Here is a 12,125-nt window from a genome sequence, read left to right on the forward strand (position 1 = left end):
CACAGAGAAACTTTTACAGAGCTGGATGGGCTCCATCTTTTAATGCAGCACCCAGTTCTCCTTAAAACATCCATGGGCACAAAGGCACACACTAACCTCACACATGGTCGGTTGCTAGCTAGCTTACAGTGAACATCTTTACAATCAGAACATTTGCTTACAGACTGGTCCTTGCTTCATTAGGTAGGACTGGATGACATGCTTCTTGTGCAGCAGTAGTAATGACCTTCGATACACAGTACATACAGGTGGCACACGCGAGTCGATACAGACAGAGTAGCTTAAATTGTACATTTCTGACCGACTGTGTCAAAAGATCAAGCTGACCTGAGATCTGCTCAGTCCTAATCCCTTGACTGTCAGGGGTGCACAGTGCAATTTAGAAACCCACAGACAACCATGCTGCTGAGGTGAAGAGCTAAAGTCGGTGAAACTACATCAGACTGCAAGGGAGAGATTAATCCATCTTAGGCCTGATTTTGATCTGCCAAATTTCCTTCTCTTGCTCTCTGCTGCTGTCCTCTCTCACTTTCTCTTCCCTCTCTGTCTTTTCTTTTCTGCATCATCTTCTCTTTTTCATCCTCTCGTACAACATCTTCACAGGCAGAGATTAATTCGTAATGTGCCTGTCAGAAAACAAATCCTCTAAAAAAAGATCCAGCCGGAGTGAATTGAAAAAAACTTCCCTGCACAACTGCAGTTTGAACAGCAACAAAAAAGACAAGAAGAAATTTTGCATTTTTTCTCCCCCCAGATTAAGGCATCTCGAGAGGAGAAGGAATTAAATAAGACTGGTAGGAGGACCAATCACAAGAGAAGTTCTACTAATCTTAGGAAGGAAAGAGATGTTAACAGGATTACATTTCTGACTGTGTGCTCTCAGGTATGTTGGTGTTGAGTATACCACTAGTTTGGGGGAGAAATCAGCCAAGATCGGTGAGTAGAAGGAAGTGTTTTCACCAAGCATTAGACAATGGAGGTTTAACTGGAGAAAGGAAAGGTGGAGATGATAGCTTTGGAGCAGAGGGGGCGCTGGACTCGAGGGAAATCCCTAATCCTGAAATAGCCGGGTTGTTTGGATAGCTTGTTTACACTCTGCCACCCCAATTTGGGCATGGTGGTGGGAGCAGGAGATGGGCCAGACCAGGCCTGCTGCTGATAGCCAGACAATAATAGACACCAGCAGCAAACAGGGGGATCTCAATTACATCGCTTCAGAAAGGGTATAAATGGGAGACGGAGGGTGGCTGTTGATAGGAGGAAGGGGGGTTGATTGTGTGTGTGCATGAGTGTGAGTGTGTGTGTCCACCAAAATTGTATCCTACCACAGCTGCATCTGAGACTCCCAGAATTGGGTTGGATACCTGTGCTGTAAGCAGCAAACCTCTAAACTAACACCAAGGCATTAATGAAATCCACAATAATCTAGGTACGTGTGGAAGTCCAGGGCTGACGATATTTAAATAAATCAAATCAAAACGCACTTCCTATTTTTCATCTGTGTGCCTACAGCACCATTTAATTTACATTTTTAAAACCCAATTATCAATTTCACATATTGAGATAGTTTGATAGAATAACCACTAATATGAAAACTGAGAAATGTACAAAACATAACACTGCAATATATTTTTTTCTTTATAAGAAAGTTTATAAATATGAAGTGGACAGACAGAGATTCAGCCACACTGCTAGCTAAAAAGTGCATAGTTGCATAGTCAAAATTAAAAAATCTAAATTAAAACTCAAGCGGCAAACAATTTCATAACGATGATGAAATTAAATGATGATTTCATTTTCAAATCGGTTGATAATGTATACCCTAAACCTGAGAATAAACTGGAAATTGATTTTTTATCAAGTTTCTATTTGATTTCATTTTAATATTGGCAGCCCTAGACCTCCACAGTGGGCTCCTGTATGCATTGTACACAGAATATACAGTGTGCAGATGGTTATAAAAGATAACACAGGAGAATAAAACTATAATAACAGGTTTAACCATTAGACCAACCAGCAGACTCCACTGAAAATCCCCACTTCAAGCTCAGGCTCCCAATGGCCCACTGTATTTCAACCAGATAAAAAATGACTCTGAATTTGGAACATATGCCCACTGGAAAAGTCCTGGATCAGTTCTGGATAGCATCCAACAGTGTAAAATTAGAGGACATGAGGACAAGAGTTACAATCATCTGTTTTTCAAAGGCCTCATTTCATAGAGTGTACTGGCCTTGTCTTAAGAGCCTGAGTCATGCAAACAGAGTCGATCTCCCCCGCTCTCTTTATTAGCTCTCATCCTCTAGTCTGGCTGGATTTATCTGGCTGGGCAGGGGCCTCCCAAAAAGCCGGCACTCCCCACCCCGTCCCCCTCTTTCCTTCACTTCATCTCTATCCCCAGCCAGATAAAACAGAGACTGAGAGAGGGAGATTTTTGGCAGCGCCGGTGCGGCGTTCTTACCCCGAGGCTGGAAAGAAAAAAGAGAGGGGTGGAGGGCTGGTGGGAGGTGAGCATTCAATCTGAGGTTTGATGTGGAGTCTGCTTTTAAAGAGGACAAGAAAAGAAAGAAAACACACACACAGCAAAGTGTTGCAAGTGTTTAAGTCCTCTGTTGTCTCTCCTAAAGCTCTGTGAACAGTCACTCGGTGCCCCGGTTAGTCTCCGCAGCGAGGGCAGCATGCAGGATGCAGGATGCAGCTTAGACGACTTTGAGATGATGTGACACATTCTCTGGCAGCCATGTTGGAGGTCTTCTGTTTTTGGCAACATGGGTGACCGCAAATTGCTTTTCTGCACTTTTCATTTCTGTACTGCTTTAGAGGAGACTGACTGTTTCCAAATACTAAAACCATTCACAGTACATTATCACTGTTTCCACAGGTGCTCATTTTAAAGGGCCAGTTCACTCAAATTCTGTTTATAAAATGATATTTCCCCAGTGTAGATTCAAGATTTTGTATAATGCTATCCTCAACAAGGGAGTCATTAGAATATGCTGAAAATAATAAAGGTTCATGTTGGGTTATTGTGTTTTTTTAACATCAGTTTGTTCTGGCAGATGGCTCTAAATACCTACACTGCAGTACTGGAGTCTCAAGTCAAAATGTTATTTCAAGTTGTTCTGTATTATGTTGGACTGGCCTGGACTCACTGAAGTCACTGGCTATGGCGAAGTCCAGTTGGCTCTATTTTATTTATATGACTTTCCTGCCTAACATAACTGGCTGCACTTGTGGTAGCCTGGAGAGGCTGCTCTGCCATTAGTCATCTGTCAGTTTTCCATGGAGACACAAATTCTTTAATATCACATCATTGTTCTGTTCCTAATTCACAAGTGCAGGTCATGCTAATAAACCATAGTCTTTCTTTCCCATGTTTTCCATGTTATCTTCATTTTTCACGTGGTTTGATGCACAAATGTGTGAAATAATGTCAGACTTCCATAGTTAGCTTGTAACAGTGTGCAAAAGTGTGATTTGGTATTTAATTATATTTTTCTCATAGTTTTCATCATATCATTCACAAAGAGTGAATTAGAATTAGACTGATGTATGTTATTTCCTGTTCCTCTTCACACTTTTCTTTACTACTTTTCCCACTCGAACTTCACCTCAAATTGGACTCGGATTGTCATAGTTTTTCAAATGCTAGGACACCCATGAGGCTCGGCCTGTGGAGAGCACTGCTCTATAGCTGCCTCATTCATCTAAGTTTGAATCCAGAATAGAATTGGTTTAAAGTGATGAGTGTATTATTAGGTTTCTACAAAGGCTAAACAAAGGCTGAACTAACAGCTTTCCTCTGGCATTAGTGGCTCACTCAACAAAATTTTATGCCTGGTGATTAAATGTTTCTTGCTAAAAAGCACCTTGGGAGCTGCAGTTGATTTTTCTACTGATACTTTTATGCACAAAGACTTGTACCTTTGCCTTCTTATCAAAGAACCAGATATTTTCTAACAGCTGCTCATCTTTTGCACTGATGTTTCACCCGGGAGAGTTTAACATCCATTCAAGCCTTGGAAAAACTCCAGAAAATCACCTGATACTGTTTATACAGACAATGAACTGGGCTTTTATTTCCCACGTCACCACTCTATTGAATTGGGTGGATAAACTGACACAATATCTGCACGGCTCAATACCACTTGGGACAAGTTAGAAAATATAGTAGATCATTTTTGTAATTTGCGTGGAATGGCCATTTAATGCACCAGTCGCAAGCAATAGCTTGGAGCTGCATGATATTATCAGTAATCTATCTGATAAATTATTGAACTGGCCAGTTAACTAAGCAGATATGATGTCAAAAAGCAAGCACGGACATTAATGAGAAGCACTCCTGCTATGAACCTCCAAGCTGTAGCCAGTGAGAGATCTGTGACATCACTGCAAAGCCTCTATAGGAACGGGTGAGGAGAACAGGAGGTGGGGGAGGGCAGAGGGGATGATGGGGGAGGGCGGTTAGTCAATTAAATGGAGGGAGGGAAGGCAGAGCTGCAGTGCTGTACATACCCCTGAGTCTACAGGCAGCTGAATTAGGCTCAGCTGGGCATGCAAGTCCTCCCGCTTGGACACTTCCTATAGTGGAAGTGATTGGTGCAGCCGGACAGGAGAGGGAGGCGCAGACAGGAAAAGAGGCAGAGGTGAGAGGTGGAACCACAGCGGTAGACAAGAGCAGAAGGAGAAAGTTAAAGGAGGTTCAGCCTGTTGTACCATTTGGACTCTACCGTGCAACAGAACATATCAAAGCAACTGTCCTGGATCACAGTGTGCACAGGTGCACATGTGTACTTCAGCAACTTGAATTAGTCGAAAGCATGAAAAGTCAGGACAGCAAAGAGTAGAAGAGAAGCACAGCCATGTTTTACTATCCAGCTGGTCCACTGACAGGTTGTACGAATATCATTCAGAAATGACATAAATTTGATGACAGTGCAGAACAGATATGCATCGTTCAGGGCATACTGTACTCAGCATGGAGGCATTCGCCTTCTGTGTGAATTGTGCATGTTTGCATACATGTGAAATGTATGGTTATTGTCATGGTGAGAGGTTCAATAAAAAAGAATAACAACTTTTTGTCTCTTCTCCGTTAACTCCCCATAAAGAAACAGATTGGTCTGGTTGCACTCTCTGCAGCGGATATTGGATTCTGTCACATGGACACACTGTCACAACCAGACAGAGAAAGAGATGGATAATAGGAGAGGACAAGAAGAAAAAGTGTGGAGCGGATGAGGAAGAAGTTAAATCAAGAAAATAAAAGCAGGGAAAAAGGAAAGAAAGAAAAACACCTACATAAGATGATTTCCCCTTAGCTTGTGTCCAAAGCAACATGGACATTAGAAGTAATACTCCTTGTGTACATGGCTATGTGTGTGTGTGTGTGTGTGTGTGGCTCCACAGCCGTACGTCTCTCCTGGCTTGGCTCACGTCATTCAAGCACCCGTTACCTAGCAACCCTGACACAGGGAAAGTTTGGCCAACTAAAAATAAACTTAGTGTTTGCAGAAAAGGATGTAAAGTTGAAGAAGGAGAGGGAGAATTAAGCCGACAGCTCTGTGATGATACAGGAGAACAGAGGGGGAGAATAGAACACAAGCTAATAGACCTTAGGGGTTTCCACATTTGGTCGTGAGTGTGTGTATGTATGTGTTCTGGAAGATTTCTTTCTCCTCTCTCCCATGGCTCCTAACAGAAGTAAAACTTAAACAAAGAAGATGCAACAAACATTCAAACTAAAATTTGTACAGACTATGATGATACAGCATTTTGCCCATATAGCATTAGCTATTAATCTTTAGCACTGTAAGCAGTCGACAACATTTGGAAGGACCTGTTGTGCTGTTACACCACATTAACTTTTTGGTCACTTGGGGGCAGCAGAGACAATCTGTGACATAATATCACTACTAACATCTTATCTAAGTCCAACATTCACTCTCTTTTTAGCTCTGTTTTTGGTCTTTACTACTGTCTCTTTTGTTGCTAAGTGCTTCTCTACATTCGTTAGCTAGTAGCTAACTGTCTTTTTTTTTGCCAAAAATAGCTGCAGCATTAGCTAACACCATATTTCTAAAACCACAGAACTGATGTTAGCATCGTTTGCCACTAGTTTCTTTTTGTATGTTTGACCCTCATTATTAGAAACAACAGGTTGTAGCTAGCATTAGCCGTCTCTTCTCATTCCAGTTGTGGTGATGGACAAATGACCAGACTGTTAAAAATCTCAGCAAATGGTTCATGATTTGTAATAACAAAGGGCTAAGCAACGGCTAAAAACATTAAGCCCTCCAGATGATTACGAATATGAAGTTTGCAAAGAATGTTCGGAATGATTTTTAGCATTTCTTTTTCGTTCTTTGCCCCCCTGTAAAAACTCCATCTTAAGCAGCTTGGGTCAGTACAACCTGGCATGTCATTCCATTCACCCCAGTCATGTGCTTGATATTTGTACAGCAGATAATGCAATATCAGGAGAAGCCCATTCCAATTAATCCATATTTTATGAGACTGTCAACCTCTCCCATTGCCACCCCTCATCTATTCTCCCTCCTCTCAAGCGAAGAGCCAAAGAGCGTCAGAGATCAAAGCAGAGGTGTTGTCACCCCTTAAAGAAAGAGAGGGGGAGACCTGGAGACAGCCCAGAGACAGACTGAATGCTCGTGTGATTTATATCTCCATCTCATCTCACAGCCTATTCTTTCTCTCAGTTACTCCGTCTGTCTCAAATTAAGCCCTGTATATGTCAAACGGGCTGGCTGAAAAGTGAAGAAAGGTCGCTCAATGAGTTTCTTTACTTCCTTAAAAATGCTCAGGGAAATGTTTTCCCAGCTGCCCATTTCTAAACAATAAAAGCCATTAATCCACCTTCTTCTCGCTCTTTTTGCTGTCTTTTCTGTCTTGGAGAAAGATCACAAACATGGTGCAGTGGTGGATAACATATCACCTTTGTTTTATGACATGACGTTGTACGAAGGAGGGGAAAGATCGAGTGGGGGGGGGGCATGAAAAGAAGGTATCTGAGCATGAGACCGATGAAACAGGGGATGTGGGTGACGTGGGCTGATGCACAGTCTAGTTGAGCAGACATAGTTTTCGTATGATGTTCTTTATGGCATGACTGCATTGGCAAATAAGCAGAACAATAATGAGGATGACTGCTGAGATAGTGGGAAAGAGTGGGAGGAGAAGAGGCTGACAGCGAGATGAAGATGAAGAGGAGAAGAAAATGAAACGCTGCAACTAGTGTGAGCTCATGTCCTCACATAACCCGCTGCAAAGAGTGCAAGAAAAGGTACAGGTTAATGCCTACAGTGTTCATGAATTCATTATGTATGTGTGGGCGTGAACATCCATCCATTAGTGTGGCGTGTGCCTACACTGAAAAAATAAGTCATTTGAGTAATTTGGCAGACAAATAGCTCAATAATTTAAGTTCTGTCGGTTTTTCGTATCAGTGTTGTGCAAGTGTGACTGGCAACATTATACCTCCGCCTGGAAACCCTCAACCAAGATGGCCACCAGCAAGTTGAAGAGAACATAGTTTCCAAAGGTCATGAGTGCGATGAAGTAGAGGGCTGCTACAGGAGAGGTGGAGGCCATGCCATTATATAACACCTTGTTCCAGTCCTCCTGGGTCAGGATCTGGATGAGAGGAGAGAGGAAAAAGGATTAATGCTGAAAAGAATATCAAATTTTGGATCATAGTACTAGTTTGATAGTCGACCAGTCCTGCTCCCATCAACACCACCTCACCTGTTGAGATTTCCATTCTTGCAACACCACTCAAAATTACACAAAACAATATCCTTGGTTTCAGACCAAGGTAGACAAAACCTGGCTTCTCACTTCTAACCTATAGCTGTCAATTCTTTAAAATGAAAGAAGACCTGAATATCTGCTGTACATGGCCTCATGCCAAAAGGCTGAAGCTAAAGCAGTATGTCCCAGGCAAAAAAGTTTGTATCCACCAGTTAATAATCCATGTAGAAGACATGGATCATCTATGTAGAAGACCTGCAACGTTTTCATGACTGTATGTTTATGTTGAATCAGTGAAGATAGATTAAACTCTCCTGTGTGTAAGAACAGACATGTCAGGACAAGCTGGCATTTTACATAGTCCCTGATCAAATGTTTCACTGAATTATGAATGGTTACTATATTAAGCATGACAGATACCATACAGTACTTTATGCAGAGATAGTGGATGGATGATTGGAGCCCACAGAGTTAAGAGGCAAGACTTCCTCACCTAAGATACTTGGAAATGGAAAATGGATGATGGGAAGAAAATGAGGGGGATAGATAAAGGCCTACCAGGGAGGGAGAGAGGGGCTGGAAGAGTGAAGAGGAATATTTGATTTGATGTATTTTATTTATTCAGGAGGAAATTGTCTTTTCAGCCTCTGAATGGGGACAGGTTCAGTCTGCACCAATGAAGCAAGAAGATGTTAAGTCAGTTGCTTGAGGGCACTTCAGCAGATACCGTTTGATCACCCAGGAAGTTCAAGTTACCAGATGGTGGATGAACTTACATACCTTTAGGTAATCCTGCTGCTAAATTTTTATCAACTCAGACTGTGAAGCTACAGCTAAACTGGCCATAACACAGTGAAATGTGAATATTTAATGGAGTGAGAGAAGGGGAGACAGTGCTCACCTGGAAGACAGTCACTATGGCCCAGAGAAGAGAGTCAAAGTTCTTCCTGTCTGGCAGAGTGTCTTCATCCCTCTCCGACCCAAATTTACAACCAAACAGATGCATCCCCAGGATACTGACAGAGAGGAGGAGGGAGGGAAGGAAAAAACAAACAGGAAAAAGAGGGATAAATGTTTACATCAAGCAAACCCATTAGATACAGGACAAATAAGCAGAAATTATTTGCTGCAAAGACTTGCTGTTTTGACTGTACCACACTGATTATACTTGCAGAAACAGCTGTGGCAGAACAGACATGGTGATTACTGCGAGAGAACTGTCATACAAAAGGATAAATAGCAGTACTCACTTAACATTTTATGACCAAAAAAGTAGCAAAGAGAACAAAAACATCATGTAAAGAGTAGAGTCAGTGGGGCCATGGACAATCATTGGTTCATTAACAGTTGGCCCACAATGCATTGAGGAAGAAATGTTGCCAACAAACAGAGTGGAAGTGGCGTGCTTGTGCCAGGTTAAGTTCAGCACCATGGAGAGCGTCACACACCATGGCAATGACATACACCTTATGTTTTTTCACTCAAATGAATGAAGATCACTGGCAGTGGAAACAGAGATAATTTAATCTAACTGAAAGTTATTTCCATTACTTTTTATTAGCTATTAGCTAATCTAACTATAAAAGACTGGGAACAGAGTGAGACAGCTGAGCTGGACTTTCACTCACCAAAAAAGTCTCTAACACAAATATCTAATACTTAAACTGCCATTTTTGTATATCTGTAATTCTTCTGGCTCTAGTTCCATACTTCATCAGTGGCATCAACCTTCTGATTTAAGTCTCTAAGAAAGCAAATAAGCATATTTCACATTGTGCAGAACTTTTCCTCTGAAGCCAATTCTATACTAGATATCCATGTTACTACTGTACTACTGTGGACTGGTAGTGTGGACAGCTTTTGTAGTTTAACATGTAAAAACAGGGATTTGAGAGAAGAGGTGGATGAGAATAAAGGAAAGAGGAACAAAGACGATAGAGGAGAAAGAGAAAGAAAGTTGGAAAACTTATTATGATGTGTCTTTAGAATTATGCTAAGTGGTGATTAAAGTCTTGTCAAGCTAATTAGCAGGTAGCCTGGTAATAAGAAAGAAAGAGAGACAGAAAGAAAAATGGGAGACAGACATACTAGAAAAAGTTATGCCAGATAAGACAACTAATCGGGGGTGTTATTATTATGAACCAGCAGTCAGTCTGCACTGCAGTCTGTCTTTTATTCAGAGACAGACACTGAAGCTCGACTGGAGCTCAGGGATCAATGAACAGGCCTCTGCTGTGTCAACTTGGCAACTCTTCACACAATTCAAGGCCTGTTTATCTATGCATATACAAGGCCCTTGGAACTCTGTGTGAGTGTGTGAGTGTGTGTTGGGCATACATGTTTCCACAAACAGCTGAACAACCTGCTGAAATGAAGCAGCACAAACACACATATACACACACCCATAATAACAGGGTACAATGAAACCGATATATTTACTTTCATACATATTATTTTTAGCTGCTGCGACACAGTTTACATGGTAACCTGTATAACAGAGTCAGTCTCTGGAAAGTCTGGAAAAACAGGAACAACAAAATACAACCAGAGAGCATGTTAGACAGTCAGGTGGCTCACACTGATGCCATTTCAAACCAGATCAACTCTCAGACTGAAGAGTTTGCCCCTGAGAATGTGATTGGATATATCAGATTTGCCAGTTAATTAGGTCCACCAAGCTAAAACTAACACAGCCTGACACAACAGTCCTGCAATAAATAATACTTTGATTTAGGAGAGCCAGACCTCCAATCTCTCACAGCTCCTTTTTAAAATTCAGACTCAACCACTCCACACAGACACACTACAACAACACACTAAACTTTAAAGTTCTACACTGTTTTGAACAGTCTGTTGTTGGTCTGATGTATTTTTAAATATCATTTTATAAAACAAAAATGAGGCCAAGTTACTGCACCTTCTGACCACTGGAAATTACTTATCTGTTTTTCAACTGAACTAGAGTGTTTGTGGTGAACACAGGCTGGGATTATGTACAAAGACCTAAAACGTCATTACATCTGTGGTAACCTGTGAGATTGTTGTCTCCTCTTGGTGCGTATATTAGTGAGTTTGTGTATCAGACGGGTGCAGAGAATCACCTCTGTAACTCTCATGTTGTTGAGCTCAGCCGCACTGCTTAACCAGGCAGAAAAGAGGGAATGCTGACGAAAAGAGGGAATCACTTAGTCTTGTCGTCCCGTCGGCTGATCTCATTCTTCCTGTCACACGTCTGTAGAGACCTCTGCCTCTCACCGCTCCTTGCCTCTCATGCAGAAGTTACCATGTACTGATCTGCCAATTTACTTTCATTCCACGCCTTTCGTGCTTTCAATTCCACCTACAGAATGTGCTTCATGGTCACTGATCAAACTCCTTTTAGTTTAACTCGTCTGTGTTTTTTATGACTGCTTTTGATGTTGCTCCTCTATTAGCAACAAGAAATAGACAGTTCACACATTTTTTCATGAGACTGAAATCAATATATATTTTTGCAGTGAAAGACAGGATGTGAAGTCTCTCACTCTCCTTCTGCCTACCTGAAGATGAAGATAAAGAGCATGAGCAGCATGCAGAAGGTGGCCACGTTGTCCATGGTCTTCATCAGCACCACCAGCTGCCTCTGCAGGGCCGGCATGAAACGCACCAGCTTCAGCACCCGCATCAGCCGGAAGGTCCTCAGCACAGACAGACCGCCACCCTGCTGACCCACGATCTCCCACACACTGAGGAGATGTGAAGAAATTTGAGGAGATGAAGTTGATGAGAGCTGAGAGAGTGTGGTGATAAATCTGTGCAACCCATTTCACAATACACATAACAAATAACTACTGCAACCTTAAACACAGTTATTTGAATAATATCACAGTTAAGAAACTTTTTATGGTAACATCTCTCATTACCTCCTGTAACTTTTCAAGAATTAACAACTAATTAGTGTAATTAACTGATAACAAATATATGATAAATGGTGAACAGTTTACCACAGTGAATCATTGAGGTTTTGGTATTGAGGTATCATAAAACAAATCTAAAATGTGATTAAAAAAAGAGACAAAGCTTAGCAAACAATTCTTAAGGCTAGTTCATGGTTTTCAGCTGCCTAGGGACTGCGTATGGATACAAATGCACTTCTACTCATGCTACAAACGTGTGCTAGAAGACATGATGGCGACCTCCTGACAGCAAGCTTAAGTGCTTCTTTCTTTGTTGCATTTGGCAGAACAATGTGAAACTAGTAGCTAATACTCCCTTCACCTCCCATTCATTTCATTTGAAACCTCTACAATTGCCAATTGAGCATAATTTTCATGTTTCAGTGAGATCTCAGGTCACTTTTGTTCAATTTTGTTGCCAAA

The 12,125-nt window shown here is 41.6% G+C and overlaps 1 protein-coding gene across 1 annotated transcript in view; it reads right to left on the reverse strand.

The window, feature by feature from the left end:
* cacna1g (calcium channel, voltage-dependent, T type, alpha 1G subunit) overlaps positions 1–12,125 on the reverse strand; it is a 135,024-nt gene that overhangs the window by 63,746 nt on the left and 59,153 nt on the right. Inside the window, 4 exon segments of the mRNA XM_051066268.1 lie at positions 4,516–4,581; positions 7,495–7,650; positions 8,669–8,783; positions 11,307–11,492. Of these exon segments, the coding sequence (XP_050922225.1) occupies positions 4,516–4,581; positions 7,495–7,650; positions 8,669–8,783; positions 11,307–11,492 (523 nt within the window).

Source organism: Lates calcarifer, linkage group LG23, assembly GCF_001640805.2.
Source record: "Lates calcarifer isolate ASB-BC8 linkage group LG23, TLL_Latcal_v3, whole genome shotgun sequence".
Taxonomy (NCBI): Eukaryota; Metazoa; Chordata; class Actinopteri; family Centropomidae; genus Lates; species Lates calcarifer.